Here is a 17,102-nt window from a genome sequence, read left to right as displayed (position 1 = left end):
TATAATTTTAGTCCTTTTCAGTAAAGGTGGTTCATTAAATGTATAATTAAAGATTGATTTAATTTTGATACCTGGGTAAGAGGTGATTACAAAGAAATTCTCAAATCAGAAGAAACTATTTGTCAAGCCCTGTGCCTCAATTTTTGGTTCAGAAAGTATGGTTCCTTTAATTATGCAAGTCATCTTTTCCTAGCTACCATGCCTCTGGAAGTGCATCTGCCTCCCTCCTTCCCATGTCTTCATGTTTCTTCTCTTCTCTTCTGCAGCCTCTGGTGCTGTTGATGGAGTGGCCTGAAGCCACCAACTTTGCCTGCCTGATCGCGGGTTACTGCCGCCTCTTGCTGGATTCCAGGAAGATGGTCTTCTCCAGGCCTGCCAGCCAGCCACTTCCACCTCCAATGATCAAGGCAGGTAGGGCTCAACCTCGGTTGGTTTTTGCTGTGCCAGGGGCCCTTTGGACCCTGGAGACATGGAGGGAAGAGCTTCTCTGCCTTAGTGCTCACCCCATGCCAGCAGTGCCTGATTTGCCAGGAGCGAAAACTGTAGCACTGTATCCTAGCTGGCACAGCCCAGTGGGAAAGACAGCTGACCTTCACATGTACCTATTTCACAAAGGATACCTGTGACAACATTGTGATTGAGTCAACCAATGAATGTATTATTAAAATACCAAACATGATATATAGAGCCAATTAAATGGTTGCATTGGATCTAAGGCAAAGCTTTAGCAGTGTGGAGATCTAGAGGAAATTTAAAGGTGTTCTGGCTCAGTTGAAGTGGAGGTGAAAATGAATATAAAGGTCTGATGAAAAGGAGGTGGCTCAAAGAACAGATACTTCACATATTAGACCTAAGGCTCATGTAGATGCAGTAAGTGCTCCTCCACCCCAGCACCCAGAAGTGAATGAAGCTGAGACTTTGCCCTCCTCACATGCTGAATACTCTCAACCCACTTGCCCTTGCTGCTTGACTATTTCTTTCTTCAAGACTGTGGTTTTCTGAGTAGTCAGATCACACTTTGGGAAGCTGAGGCGGGCAGATCACTTGAGGTCAGGAGTTTGAGACCAGCTTGGCTAACAAGGTGAAACTCTGTCTCTACTTTAAAAAAAAAAAAAAAAAAAAAAAAAAAAAGGCGAGGCATGGTGGCTCACACCAGTAATCCCAGCACTTTGGGAGGCTGAGGTGGGCGGATCACCTGAGGTCAGGAGTTTGAGAACAATCTGGCCAACATGGTAAAACCCCGTCTCTACTAAAAATACAAAAATTAGCTGGGCATGGTGGTGTGGACCTATAGTTCCAGCTGTTTGGGAGGCTGAGGCAGGAGAATCGCTTGAATCCAGGAGGCAGAGGTTGTAGTGAGCCGAGATCATGCCACTGCACTCCAGCCTGGGTGACAGAGTGAGACTGTCTCAAAAAAAAAAAAAAAAAAAAAGCCAGGTGTGGTGGTGGGTCCCTGTAATCCCAGCTACTCGGGAGGCTGAGACAGGAGAATCGCTTGAACCCAGGAGGCAGAGGTTGCAGTGAGCTGAGATCCCGCCATTGTACTTTGCACAGTCTCGGCGACAGAGCAAAACTCCCCCTCAAAAACAAACAATCAAACAAGCAGTAGTCAGATCAGATCTCCATCGAGGTGTTTGAGAGCAGAAACACACTCCTGATGGATGGCCCAGACCTAGAAGGCTGTGGACACCCCTCACCCATACACATCTTCTCACCTCTTGTCTCTTCATCACAATCATCATGACATGCCTCATGACCTTGTCCACAGGAACTAAATGGCAATCCATCAAACACAGATTTGGGAAAGGATAGGTGGCCCTAAGACGTATGAAGGAGATTCCACATAGAAAAGCAAAGGAGCTGACTTAGGATAGTAAGAAACCAGAGGGCTGAGTTGCTGCAAGTCTCCAGGTGAACAACTCTGAAGAGGCTGCCATACTAGCAAACCTACAGATGGCCGAATGATGGAAAGCCAGCATTAGCATTATAACTGTCACTTCTGGTCTTCCTCTCTCTAATCACATCCAAGTAAACTATACTTCCTACTGAGTAGGCTAGAGAGGGAGAAAAGGAAAAGGGAAGATAAAGTGAAGAACCTGGAACCCAGCCAAAGACCAAATGTGACAGTGAAGATTATTCAGAAGGAATCCATTTTCAGAAGGCCCTGGAGGTGGCTCTGTAGTCCCACCCTACCTAACAGTTTTTTGTCATCCCATCAGTACCCTAGCCAATGCTGACCCCAAGTATTCCCCTTGCTGTGGGGATAGTGGCAGCAACTAGAGGGATATGTGCTTCCTATGTTCCCGCAGCCTCACTGAACACATTCCAACATTCCATGTTGCTTTTCCAAAGGCAAATCTGTTTTCTTGCATTCTCTATGGGCTAGGCATGGCTTTAGAACACCCCACCCCCAACCACTTTCCTGACTTCTGAGAACCGCCTTGGCCTGCAGAATGATGGGGGCTCAGGTTGCCTCCAGCACAGGGCCTCTGTGTCCATGCAGGAGCCAGATGGACCACTGTGATGTGTGTGTTTTTGCCATACTTCTCCCTCTTGGGTAGAAGTAATCAGCTCAGGGCAGAGACCTACAAAAAGTTCTGCTCTTCCTTCCCCATCTCTTCTGGCCAGAAACATGAGAACTTGAACTAGGCATCACATCACTAGGTACATAGTTTAAATCTTGGACCCCGTTTCTTAGTTTTTTGAACTGTTAGGTGCTCTTGGTGGGTGGAGTGGGGCGGAGTGATCCTCGCGTCTCTACTTGAGTTCGCTGAGCTGCCACTGCCCCAGCAAAGTTCTAGGACTTGGTGTGCACATTTTGCCTCACTACCTCTAAGAAGGGAAGGGCACAACTGAGGAGACCTCAGCTCAGGTTACAGTGAAGGATTATCAGTTCCTGATATTGTAGACTTTTAGGACCAAGCTCCAAAATTGAAATCAGTTTCCTACACTTTCATCCCAGAACAGAAGCCCCAATGCCAACTGTTGTTCCTTAACAAAGGCCAATAGGGAATAGGTATCCTCCCAACTTTATCTGGGCTTTTCCCCCAGGGTCCAAAGCCACAGCCCACTTAGGTCCCGGTTTTTCAGGAAAGGGAGGAAGAGGTCTGGTCAGCTCTATTCTTGTCCCACATCACCTGCTGGCTGTCAGCCAAGTCCAACTCAGGGCCCAGCCTATTGGGCCTAAAGGATGAAGTTAGACCAGCAACTGGGAAAGTGAAAACATCATCTTCCTTCAAGTCTCAGAAAAAAAAGGAGAATGGGGACATGGTAGGGAAGGGACTCCCTCTTGGGCTTTATCAGTAGCCTCACCAAAGGTACTACACTTATTCACTTAACAAATCAAGCACTCATCATGTGCCAGGTGCAGAAGATGCAGCCATGAATAACAGACATGGTCCTTATGATCCTTGCCCTCACATAGCTTGCAATCTAGTAGAGGGGAAATACTGACAGATGATTAAAAGGATAAGGTCAATAACGTAAGTACCTTTGCTTTTATATATGAGAGATTCAACAGATACAACAGAGCAGTGCCTGGGTTTGAGGGCCCAGAAAGGCTCTGAGCTTAGAGAAAGGTCTAGAAAAATGCCAGTTTTCTATCTGTAATGAGGTGGTGGGCAATCCAAAGGCAGCTACCATCTTTCTGCAGCCCTGAGCTCTCTGTATCCTGGGGGAATCCAGGAGAAAAAGGCTTTGAGGGCCCCTGTTAAGGCCTCAGTTGGAGGAACTCACTCTACATTTTCTACCATGGTTAGAAAACAGTTTGGTCGGATGAATTGAACATTTTGGTTAATGGTTACTATATATCCCACGAGTGGCTTACCAATTTTCATGTAGTTAAAACCCAGCAACATGTACAGAGTACTAAAGTAAGACTGAACATAGTAGACTTTTTTTGGATGATTCAGAAAGAGCATGAGGTTCTTGCAAGGCCTCTAGGTCGTCATTATGACCAGTGATTACTGGACTATAGAATAGAGCAGGGCCAAGTACTAGAATGCTGGGTGAGTCAATGTCACACAGACCGTATGTTTTTATATATATATATATCTGCATATATTTTCTTTTTTTATTATGCTTTAAGTTCTAGGGTACATGTGCACAGTGTGTAGGTTTGTTACACATGCGTACATGTGCCATGTTTGTGTGCTGCACCCATTAACTCCTAATGCTGTCCCTCCCCCTCCCCCTATCCCACAACAGGCCCCAGTGTGTGATGCTCCCCTTCCTGTACCCAAGTGTTCTCATTGTTCAATTCCCACCTATGAGTGAGAACATGTGGTGTTTGGTTTTCTGTTCTTGCGATAGTTGGCTGAGACTGATGATTTCCAGCTGCATCCATGTCCCTACAAAGGACGTGAACTCATCCTTTTTTATGGCTGCATAGTATTCCAAGCTGCATATATTTTCAAACATAACTCCAGTTGAATCACCGTCCTATTCTTTGCAAGCATTTTTTTTTCTAGTGAGTCTTCTGAGTGACTGAGTACAGAGAGATAGACTAGGGCAACCCCCTTGGGGAAAGCTGATGAGCAATTTACAACATATTTGCAATCTGGGAGGCATACTGTCCTGAACCATCAGCCAGCTGCACCTGGCATTACTGGCACTTCTAATCTTCTGCCAGGAGGAGATTTGGGATTCTCCAGGCACATTTTTTCTTCTGATCTGGAAGTCATAGTACCAAGTGGTGGACAGGGCATTACCTGGTCTTGACAGTCTATGCTTACAGATGTTTCCATCTTGCAGGGAGGGAAGCCATCCTTAGAATCCAGCCTCTGCTTGAGAGGAGTCACTATCTGCTTATTGGGTATGCCACTTGGAGCCACCTTTGATGGCAGCTTATTGCCAGGCTGGCTATCCTGATTGCTCAGCTGTCTTATAGGTAGTTAGCACCTGGTACATCCCCAGGACCTGTGGACAAAGTCTTGATGTAGAGAGACATCATGAACTTATAGTTCATACTCCTGGCTGATTGCTCCTCTGGAGCACTTATACCCTAAGTCTCAGAGGCCTGGATGGAGGGTAATTACATAATATTCCCCCAACTGACCCAGAGTTCCTGAGATACAATAAAGCCCAATAAGGCTCGAACCAACCCCACTCATTGATTCTATCTTTAAAGCGGCAACATGGTCTATGGGAAATTGCAAGAGCCTGAGATCTGAAGTCACGGAGACTTGGGTTCCAGTCCCTGTTTTGCCATATCTTAGCTATGTGATCATAACTAAATGCCAGAAACTTTGTCTCAGTTTCCTCATATGTAAAATGAGGATAATACTATTACCTGCTTCATGAGGAATTTGACAGGATTGTGTGCGATAAACCACATAAAGTCCCTTCACAATACAGAGTACCCTTTTTTGCTTTGTTTGTTTGTTTGTTTGTTTGTTTGTTTGTTTGTTGAGACAGAGTCTTGCTCTTGTTGCCCAGGCTGGAGTGCAGTGGCATGATCTTGGCTCCTTGCAACCTCCGCCTCCTGGGTTCAAGCTATTCTCCTGCCTCAGCCTCCTGAGTAGCTGGGATTACAGGCAGCTGCCACCACACCCAGCTAATTTTTTGATATTTTTAGTAGAGACGGAGTTTCACCATGTTGACCAGGCTGGTCTCAAACTCCTGACCTCAGGTGATCCACCCGCCTCGGCCTCCCAAAGTGCTGGGATTATAGGCATGAGCCACCACCCCCAGCCTTTTGCTCTTTTTTTTTTTAAAGATTGAGAGTTCATCATGTGCCCAGAGCTGTGCTTTAAAAAAATTAACAGCTTTGTTTAGATATAATTTTGAAGCCATAAAATTCACCCATTTGAAGTGCACAATACAATTTTTTTAATATACTTAATATATTCACAGGGTTATACAGCCATTATCACAATCTAATTTTAGAACATTTTTTGCCTCTCCCAAAACAAAATCTGTACCCATTAGCGGTCGCTCCCTATTTCCCTCCTAATCACTACCCAGCCCTAAGCAACCATTGGTCTACTTTTCGTCTATAGGTTTGCCTATGCTGTACATTTTGTGTAAATGGAATAATAAAATATATGGTCTTTTGTCATTTGCTTTTTTTACCTAGCATGTTTTCGTGGGTCATTAATGTTGCAGCATGCACCAGTACTTCGTTCCTCTTTATTGATGAATTACATTCTATTGTATGGATATACCACATTTCTTTATCCATTCATCAGTCGATAGACATTTGTTTTTTTCCCACCTTTTGACTATTATCAATAATGTTGTTATAAACATTCATGTTTATATGGGGACAGTTTTTATGGGGACATATGTTTTCCTTTCTCTCCAGTATATACCTAGGAGTGGAATTACTGGTCAAATGGTAACTCCATGTTTAACTTTTAGAGGAACTGCCCAGTTGTTTTTTAAAGTGACTGTACCATTTTACACTCTCATCAGCAATACTGGAGGGTTAAATTTTAACCATATCTTCATCAACACTTGTTATTGTCCATCTTTTTTTTTTTTTTTTTTTTCTCGGACACAGAATCTCACTCCATCACCCAGAATGGAGTGAATGTGCACCATCTCAGCTCACTGTGACCTCTGCCTCCTGGGTTCAAGCAATTCTCCTTCCTCAGCCTTCTGAGTAGCTGGGACTACAGGCATGTGCCACCACAGCTGGCTAATTTTTTGTATTTTTAGTAGAGATGGAGTTTTGCCATGTTGGCCAGGCTGGCTTTGAACTGCTGACCTCAAGTGACCCACCCGCCTTGATCTCCCAAAGTGCTGGGATTATAGGCATGAGCCACCGCATCTGGCCATCTTTTTACTTATTAATATGTCTGTCATATTGTGTGTGAAGTGGTAGCTCATTATGCTTATGATTTACAGTTTCCTGATGGCTAATGATGTTGAACATCTTTTCATGGGCTTATTGGCCACTTGTATATCTTCTTTGGTGAAATATCTATTCAAATCATCTGTCCATTTTTAAATTGAGCTATTTCACCATAAATGTGAGGGATTATTTGCGAACTCTCAATTCTACTGCCTTGATCTATACGTCTATCCTTACGCCACCACTTTACAGTCTTGATTACTATGGCTTTGTAGTGAATTTCAAAATCAGAAAGTGTGAGTCATCCTACTTTGTACTTCTTTTTCAAGACTGTTTTGGTTATTCTGGGTCTCTTGTGATTCTATATTCATGAATTAGCTGTCGATTTTGATAAAGTCAGCTGAGATTTTAATAGAGACTATGTTGAATCTATAGATCAATTTGGAAAGTACTATCATTATGACAATATTGATTGAGCCTTCCAATCCATGAGCAGAGAATATATTCCAATTATTTAAATCTCCTTTAATTTCCTTCATCAATGTTGTATAGTTTTCAGTGTACAAATTTTGCACCTCTTGTTTTTTTTTTCTTTTTCTCTTTTCTTTTTCTTTTTCTTTTTCTTTTTCTTTTTTTTCTTTTTACTTTAAGTTGTGGGATACATGTGCAGAACGTGCAGGTTTGCTACATAGGTATACATGTGCCATGGTGGTTTGCTGCTCCTATTCACCTGTCCTCTAAGTTCCCTCCCCTCGTCCCCCACCCCCAACAGGCCCTGATGTGTGCTATTACCCTCCCTGTGACCTATGTTGTCATTGTTCAACTCCCATTTATGAGTAAAAACTTGTGATGTTTGGTTTTCTGTTCCTCTGTTAGTTTGCTAAAGATGATGGCTTCCAGCTTCATCCATGTCCCTGCAAAGGACATGATCTGATTTCTTTTTATGGATGCATAGTATTCCATGGTGTATATGTACCACATTTTCATTATCCAGTTTATCATTGATGGGCATTTGGGTTAGTTCTATGACTTTGCTATTGTAAATAGTGCTGCAATAAACATACGTGTGCATGTGACTTTATAGTAGAATGATTTATATTCCTTTGGGTATATGCCCAGTAATGGGATTGCTGAGTCAAATAGTATTTCTGGTTCTAGATTCTTGAGGAATCACCGTACTGTCTTCCACAATGTTTGAACTAATTTACATTTCCACCAATAGTGTAAAAACGTTCCTATTTCTCCACAGCCTCACTAGCATCTATTGTTTCCTGACTTTTTAATAATCGCCATTCTGACTGGCATGAGATGGTATCTTATTGCGGCTTTGATTTGCATTTCTCTAATGATCAATGATGCTGAGCATTTTTTTTCTTTTCTTTTTTTTTTTGAGACAGAGTCTCACTCTGTTGCCCAGGCTGGAGCACAGTGGCATGATCTCGGCTCACTGCAACCTCCACCTCCTGAGTTCAAGCAATTCTCCTGCCTCAGCCTCCCGAGTAGCTGGAACTACAGGCGCCTGCCACCATGCCTGGCTAAGTTTTGTATTTTTAGTAGAGATGGGGTTTCACCATGTTGGCCAGGCTGGTCTCGAACTCCTGACCTCAGGTGATCCGCCTGCTTTGGCCTCCCAAAGTGCTGGGATTACAGGCATGAGCCACCATGCCTGGCCCTGTTTTTTGTTTTTTGTTTTTTTGATTGTTGAGCAGTTTTTTCATTTGTTGGCTGTGTAAATGTCTTATTTTGAGAAGTGACTGCTCATATTTTTTGCCCACTTTTTTATGGGATTGTTTGTTTTTTTTTCTTGTAAATTTCTTTAAGTTCCTTGTAAATTCTGGATATTAGACCTTTGTCAGATGGATAGATTGCAAAAATTTTCTCTCATTCTGTAGGTTGCCTGTTCACTCTGCTGATAGTTTCTTTTGCTGTGCAGAGGCTCTTTATTTAATTAGATCCCATTTGTCTATTGTGACTTTTGTCATAATTGCTTTTGGCATTTTTGTCATGAAGTCTTTGCCCATGCCTGTGTCCTAAATGGTATTGCCTAGGTTTTCTTCTACAGTTTTTATAATTTGGGGTTTTACATTTAAGTATTTAATCCATCTTGAGTTAATTTTTGTATTAGGTGTAAGGAAGGGGTCTAGTTTCAGTTTTCTGCATATGGCTAGCCAGTTTTACCAGCACCATGTATTGAATAGGAGATCCTTTCCCCATTGCTTGTTTTTATCAGGTTCAATGAAGATAAGATGGTTGTAGATGTGTGGTGTTATTTCTGAAGTCTCTGTTCTGTTCCACTGGTCTATATGTCTGTTTTGGTACCAGTACCATGCTGTTTTGGTTACTGTAGCCTTGTAGTATAGTTTGAGGTCAGGTAGCATGATGCCTCCAGCGTTGTTCTTTTTGCTTAGGATTGTCTTGGTTATACAGGGTCTTTGATGATTCCATATGAAATTTAAAGTAGCTTTTTCTAATTTAGTGAAGAACATCAGTGGTAGTTTGGGCCGGGCACGGTGGCTTAAGCCTGTAATCCCAGCACTTTGGGAGGCCGAGACGGGCAGATCACGAGGTCAGGAGTTCGAGACCATCCTGGCTAACACAGTGAAACCCCGTCTCTACTAAAAATACAAAAAAAACTAGCCGGGCGAGGTGGCGGTGCCTGTGGTCCCAGCTACTTGGGAGGCTGAGGCAGGAGAATGGCAGGAACCCAGGGGGTGGAGCTTGCAGTGAGCTGAGGTCGCGCCACTGCACTCCAGCCCGGGCAACAGAGCGAGACTCCAGCTGAAAAAAAAAAAAAAAAAAAAAATGGTAGTTTGATGGGAATAGCATTGAATCTATAAATTAGTTTGAGCAGTATGGCCATCTTCACAATATTGATTCTTCCTGTCCGTGAGGATGGAATGTTTTTGCATTTGCTTGTATCCTCTCTTATTTCCTTGAGCAGTGGTTTGTAGTTCTCCTTAACAGGGCCCTTCACATCCCTTGTTAGCTGTATTCCTAGGTATTTTATTCTCTTAGTAGTGATTGTGAATGGGAGTTCATTCACGATTTGGCTCTCTGCTTGTCTATTGTTGGTATAAAGTAATGCTTGTGATTTTTGCACATTGATTTTGTATCCTGAGACTTCGCTGAAGTTGTTTATCGGTTTAAGGAGTTTTTGGGCCGGGCGCGGTGGCTCAAGCCTGTAATCCCAGCACTTTGGGAGGCCGAGACGGCGGATCACGAGGTCAGGAGATCGAGACCATCCTGACTAACATGGTGAAACCCCGTCTCTACTAAAAATACAAAAAAAAAACTAGCCGGGCGAGGTGGTGGGCGCCTGTAGTCCCAGCTACTCGGGAGGCTGCGGCAGAATTGGCATAAACCCGGGAGGCGGAGCTTGCAGTGAGCTGAGATCCGGCCACTGCACTCCAGCCCGGGTGACAGAGCGAGACTCTGCCTCAAAAAAAAAAAAAAAAAAAGGAGTTTTTGGGCTGAGATGATGGGGTTTTCTAAATATAAAATTATGTCATCTGCAAACAGGGACAATTTGACTTCCTCTCTTCCTATTTGAATACCTTTATTTCTTTCTCTTGCCTGATTGCCCTGGCCAGAACTTCCAATACTATGTTGAATAGGAGTGGTGAGAGAGGACATCCTTGTCTTGTACTGGTTTTCAAAGGGAATGCTTCCACCTTTTGCCCATTCAATATGATATTGGCTGTGAGTTTGTCATAAATAGGTCTTATTATTTTGAGATATGTTCCATCAATAACTAGTTTGTTGAGATTTTTTAACATGAAGGGATGTTGAATTTTATTGAAGGCCTTTTCTGCATCAGTTGAGACAATCATGTGGTTTTTTTTGTCTTTGGTTCTGTTTATGTGATGGGTTACATTTATTGATTTGCATATGTTGAACCAGCCTTGCATCCCAGAGATGAAGCCAACTTAATTGTGGTGGATTACTTTTTCGATGTGCTGCTGGATTCGGTTTGCCAGTATTTTATTGAGGATTTTTTCATTGAAGTTCATCTGAGATATTAGCCTGAAGTTTTGTTTTTTTTGTTGTGTCTCTTCCTGAGTTGAGTATCAGGATGATGCTGGCTTCATAAAATGAGTTAGGGAGGAGTCCCTCCTTTTCAATTTTTTGGAATAGTTTCAGAAGGAATGGTACCAGCTCCTCTTTGTACCTCTGGTAGAATTTGGCTGTGAATCCATGTGGTCCTGGGCTTTTTTTTTTTTTTTTTTTTGGTTGGTAGGCTATTAATTACTGCCTCAATTTCATAACTTGTTATTGGTCTATTCAGGGATTCAACTTCTTCCTGGTCTAGTCTTGGGAGGGTATATGTGTCCAGGAATTTATCCATTTCTTCTAGATTTTCTAATTTATTTGCATAGAGGTGTTTATAGTATTCTCTGATGGTAGTCTGTATTTCTGTGGGGTCTGTAGTGATATCCACTGTGTCATTTGTTATTGTGTCCATTTGATTCTTCTCTGTTTTCTTCTTTATTAGTCTAGCTAGCGGTCTATCTATTTTGTTAATTTTTTCAAAAAACCACATCCTGGATTCATTGATTTTTTGTTTTTTTTTTTGGAGTGTTTTTCGTGTTTCTATATCCTTCAATTCTGCTCTGATCTTAGTTATTTCTTGTCTTCTTCTAGCCTTTGGATTAGTTTGCTCTTGCCTCTTTAGCTCTTTTAATTGTGATGTTAGGGTGTGGATTTTAGATCTTTCTAGCTAAATGTAGGCAATTAATGCTATAAATTTCCCTCTTAACATTGCTTTAGCTGTGTCCCAGAGATTCTGGTACATTGTCTCTTTGTTCTCCTTGGTTTCAAAGAACTTCTTGATTTCTGCCTTAATTTCATTATTTACCCGGGAGTCATTCAGGAGCAGGTTATTCAATTCCATGTAATTGCGCAGTTTTGAGTGAGTTCTTAATCCTTATTCTAATTTGATTGCACTGTGATCTGTGAGACTGTATGATTTCAGTTCTTCTGCATTTGCTGAGGAGTGTTTTACTTCCAATTATGTGGTCAATTTTAGAATAAGTGCCACGTGGCACTGAGAAGAATATATATTCTCTTGATTTGGGGTGGAGAGTTCTGTAGATGTCTATTAGGTCCACTTGATCCAGAGCTGAGTTCAAGTCCTGAATATCCTTGTGAATTTTCTGTCTCTTTGATCTGTCTAATATTGACAATGGGGTGTTAAAGTCTCCCACTAATATTGTGTGGGAGTCTAAGTCTCTCTGTAGGTCTCTAAGGACTTGCTTTATGAATCTGGGTGGTCCTGTATTGGGTGCATATATATTTAGGATAGTTAGCTCTTCTTGTTGAATTGTTCCCTTTACCATTATGTAATGCCCTTCTTTGTCTTTTTTGATGTTTGTTGTTTTAAAGTCTGTTTTGTCAGAGACTAGGATTACAACTCCTGCTTTTTTTTTTTTTTTTTTTCATTTGCTTGGTAAATTTTCCTCCTTCCCTTTATTCTGAACCTATGTGTGTCTTTGCACATGAGATGGGTCTACTGAATACAGCACACCCATGGGTCTTGACTCTATCCAATTTGCCAGTCTGTGTCTTTTAAGTGGGGCATGTAGCTCATTTGTATTTAAGGTTAGTATTCTTATGTGTGAATTTGATCCTGTCATCATGATGCTATCTGGTTATGTTGGACACTAGGTGATGCAGTTTCTTCATAATGTCATTGGTCTTTATATTTTGGTATGTTTCTACAGTGGCTGGTACCAGTTTTTCCTTTCCATATTTAGTGCTTCTTTCAGGAGCTCTTGTAAGGCAGGCCTGTTGGTGACAAAATCCCTCAGCGTTTGCTTGTCTGGAAAGTGTTTTATTTCACCTTCACTTATGAAGCTTAGTTTGTCTGGTTATGAAATTCTGGGCTGAAAATTCTTTTCTTTAAAAATGTTGAATATTGGCCCTCAATATTTTTTTAGACATGGTCTCATTCCATCGCCCAGGCTGGAGTGCAGTGGCTCAGTCTTGGCTCACTGCTACCTCTGCCTCCAGGGTTCAAGCGATTCTCCTGTCTCAACCTCCAGAGTAGCTGGGAGTACAGGCACATGCCACCACACTCGGCTAGTTTTTGTATTTTTAGTAGAGAGAGGGTTTCACCATGTTGGCCAGGCTGGTCTTGAACCCCTGGCCTCAAGTGATCCACCCACTCGGCCTCCCAAAGTGCTGGGATTACAGGCGTGAGCCACCTCGCCCAGGCTGGCCCCAGTCTCTTCCAGCTTTAGAGTTTCTGCTAAGAGGTCTGCTGTTAGTCTGATTGGCTTTCCTTTGTAAGTGACCTGGCCTTTCTTTCTGGCTGCCCTTAACGTTTTTCCTTCATTTCGACCTTGGAGAATCGGAGAATCTGATGGTATGTGTCTTGTGGTTGATCTTCTTCTTCTTCTTTTTTTCTCTTTTTGAGACGGAGTTTTGCTCTTATTGCCCAGGCTGGAGTGCAATGGCGCGATGTCAGCTCACCACAACCTCCGTCTCCCAGGTTCAAGTGTTTCTCCTGCCTCAGCCTCCTGAGTAGCTGGGATTACAGGCATGCACCACTACACCAGGCTAATTTTGTATTTTTAGTAGAGATGGAGTTTCTCCGTGTTGGTCCAGTTGGTCTCAAACTCCCAACCATAGGTGATCTGCCTGCCTCAGCCTCCTAAAGTGCTGGGATTACAGGCGTGAGCCACTGCACCCAGCCTTGCAGTTGATCTTCTCGTGGAGTATCTTAGTGGTGTTCTCTGTATTTCCTGAATTTACATGTTGGTCTGTCTTGCTATGTTGCGGAAGTTCTCCTGGATAATATCCAAAAGTGTGTTTTTCAGCTTGTTTCCATTCTCCCTGTCTCCTTCCAGTACTCCAATCAATCGTAGGTTTGGTCTTTTTACAGAGTCCCACATTTCTTGGAGGCTTTGTTCATTCCTTTTCATTCTTTTTTCTCTAGTCTTGTCTCCATACCTTATTTCAGCAAGGTGGTCTTCAAACTCTAATATCCTTTCTTCCGCTTGGTCGATTCAGCTATTGATACTTGTGTATGCTTCATGAGTTCTTGTGCTGTGCTTTTCAGCTCCTTCAGGTCATTTATGTTCCTCTTTAAACTGATTCTAGTTAGCAGCTCCTCTAACCTTTTATCAAGGTTCTTAGCTTCTTTGCATTGGTTTAGAACATCGTCCTTTAGCTCAGCATAGTTTTGTATTACCTATCTTCCGAGCCTACTTCTGTCAATTCGTTCTTATCATCCTCCATCCAGTTCTGTGCCTTTGCTGGAGAGATTTTGCGATTATTTGGAGAAGAGGCACTCTGGCGTTTTGAGTTGTCAGTGTTTTTTCTCAGTGATTTTTTCCTTCTTTTCATGAGTTTGTGTAGTTTCAATCTTTGAAACCTCGAAGACCCTTGGATGGGGTTTTTGTGGGAGCTTTTGTTGTTGATGATGCTGTTGTTGCTTTCTGTTTGTTTTTCTTTCAATGGTCAGGTCCCTCTTCTGTAGGGCTGCTGCTATTTGCTAGGGGTTCACATCAGGCCCTACTCATCCGGTTCACTCCTGCTCCTAGAGATGTCGCTCCCTCGGCTGGGGGATGGGGGCTCCCTTGCCTTGTGTGACTCTCAGTTGGGCCACCTCACCACATTGTTCTTCCTTCCTCTCCTGGATCATGCCAACCTCCTAGTCAGTTCTGATGAGAAACCTGGATATGTTGGTTGCCGGTAAAGGATTCATATGCTTATTATGGTTCTTTTCTATGGGAAACTTGATCGCCGCTATTTCTAGTCAGCCATCTTGACCCCGCCCTGTCCTCTTTTTTTAAATTTATAACTAGTTAAATAATAAAGACAAAGTCAAATTTTAAAAAGACAAATTATTAAGTAAAATAAGGTTTAAATAATAAAAAAAGTATATTCATAACTATTTGTTCTTTTTTATGTTATTTGTAAATAGAAGGGCTTCCTGATTTTATTTTCAGGTTGTTCATTGCTAGCTGGGCACGGTGGCTCACGCCTGTAATCCCAGCACTTTGGGAGGCCAAGGCAGGCGGATCACTTGAGGTCAGGAGTTCAAGACTTGCCTGGCCAATATGGTGAAACCCTGTCTCTACTAAAAATACAAAAAATTAGCTGGATGTGGTGGTGCATGCCTATAGTCCCAGCTACTCAGGAGGCTGAGGCAGGGGAATCTCTTGAACCCAGGAGGGGGAGGTTGCAGTGAGCCGAGATCGCGCCACTGCACTCCAGCCTGGCGACGCAGCAAGACTCCATCTCAAAAAAAAAAAAAATTGATTTTCTGTACATTGAGCTTGTATCCTGCAAGAGATAATTTTACTTTTTCCTTTCCAATCTGAATGTCTTATATTTCATCTTAATTCATAATTGTCCCAGCTAGAACTTTCAGTCAGTACAGTGTTGGATAGAAGTGGTGAAAACATCTGGACAGACCCCAGACTTAGAAAGACAGAAAGAGAGAGAGAGAGAGAGAGAGAAAAGAAGAAAGGAAAGAAAGGAAGGAAGGAAGGAAGAAGGAAGGAGGAAGGAAGAAAAGAAAGAAATGGTGAGAACAGACATTCCGGTCTTCTTCCTGATCTAAGCTTTTATTATCCTTTCATTCGAATCAAGTATGACGTTAGCTGTGAGTTTTTTATAGAAAACCTTTATCATATTGAGGAAGCTCCCTTTTATTCCTAGTTTATTGAGTGTTTTATCATGAAAGGGTGTTAGATTTATGTTTTTATTTATGTTTTTGTGCATCTATTGAGATGATCATGTAGTTTTTGTCCTCTGGTCTATTAACATGGTGTATTACATTGATTTTTGGATGTTAAAGCAACCTTGAATTACTGTAATAAATCCCACTTGGTCATGGTGTATAATTCTTTTTATATGTTGCTGGATTCAGTTTGTTAGTATTTATACACCTCTGGGTCGTGGTGTATAATTCTTTTTAGATGTTGCTGAATTCAGTTTGCTGGTATTTTGTTGAGGGATTTTGTCTGTATTCATGAAAGACATTGGTCTGTAGTTTTCTTGTGACATCTTTGTCTGGTATTGGTATGAAGGTAGTACTGGCCTCATACAATGAGTTAAGAAGTGTTCTCTCCTCTTTTGATTTTTGGAAGGTTTGTGAAAGGTTGGTATAAGTGCTTTTTTTCAGCATTTGGTAGAATCCACTAGTGAATCACCGGGGCCTGCACTTTTTTTGGGGGTAAGGGAGGATTTTTAATTCCTAACTCCATTTCTTTTCCTGTTACTGTCTATTCATATTTTCTGGTCTTCTTGAATCAGTTTTGGCAAATTCTTTCCTTCCTTCCTTCCTTCCTTCCTTTCTTTTTATGGTGTTTTTGCTCTTGTTGCCCTGCCCAGGCTGCAGTGCAATCGTACAATCTTGGCTCACTGCAACCTCCACCTCCCAGGTTCAAACTATTCTCCTGCTTCAGCCTCCCAAGTAGCTGGGATTACAAGTATGTGCCACCATGCCCACCTAATTTTTTTGTATTTAATAGAGCAAGGTTTCACCATGTTGGTTGGCTGGTCTTGAACTTCGATCTGAACTTCTGATCTCAAGTGATCAGAATTTCAATCCACCTACCTCGGCCTCCCAAAGTGCTGGGATTACAGGCGTGAGCCACTGCACCCATCCTAGTTGTATATTTCTAAGATTTTCCATCCCATTTAGGTTATCCAGTTGATATACCCTTATTCATATTCCCTTATAATCAATTCCATACTGTATGGTCAGTAGTGATATTCTTTCTTTCATTCCTGATTTTGGTAATTTGAATATTCTCTTTTTTGTTTGATCTTTCCAGCTAAAGTTTTGTCAATTGTATTATCTGTTCAAAGCACCAACTTTTAGTTTCATTGATTTTCTCTATTGTTTTCTATCCTCTATGTATTTCCTTCCACTTGCTTTGGGTTGTTTGCTCTTCTTTTGTTTTTTTGCCTTTATTCGTGTTTTGTTTTTAATTTGTATGTGTACATAGTAGTTGTATATATTTATGGGGTACATGATATGTTTTGAGACAGGCATGCAACGTGAAATAATCATATCATGGGGAATGGGGTATCCATCCTCTCAAGCATTTATCCTTTCTTTTGTTTACAAACAATCCATTACACTCTTTTAGGTTATTAATTTAATTTTTATTTCAAATTTTTTAGGGAACAGGTGGTGTTTGGTTACACGGATAAGTTCTTCAGTGGTGATTTCTAGATTTTGGTGTACCCATCACCCGAGCATTATAGCTGTCACCCAGTGTGTACTCTTTTATCCCCACCCCCTCCACCCTTCCCTCCAATTCCCCAAGGTTCCACCCTATCATTTTTA

The 17,102-nt window shown here is 41.9% G+C and overlaps 1 protein-coding gene across 1 annotated transcript in view; it reads left to right on the top strand.

Moving 5' to 3' along the window:
* The window catches only part of FRMPD3 (FERM and PDZ domain containing 3), a 73,887-nt gene that overhangs the window by 50,044 nt on the left and 6,741 nt on the right, over nt 1-17,102 (top strand). Inside the window, 1 exon segment of the mRNA XM_033201371.1 lies at nt 267-622. Coding sequence (XP_033057262.1) covers nt 267-622 — 356 coding nt within the window.

Source organism: Trachypithecus francoisi, unplaced genomic scaffold (genome assembly GCF_009764315.1).
Source record: "Trachypithecus francoisi isolate TF-2019V2 unplaced genomic scaffold, Tfra_2.0 Lachesis_group6, whole genome shotgun sequence".
Lineage (NCBI taxonomy): Eukaryota > Metazoa > Chordata > Mammalia > Primates > Cercopithecidae > Trachypithecus > Trachypithecus francoisi.
This window is presented reverse-complemented; position numbering and strand designations above follow the sequence as displayed.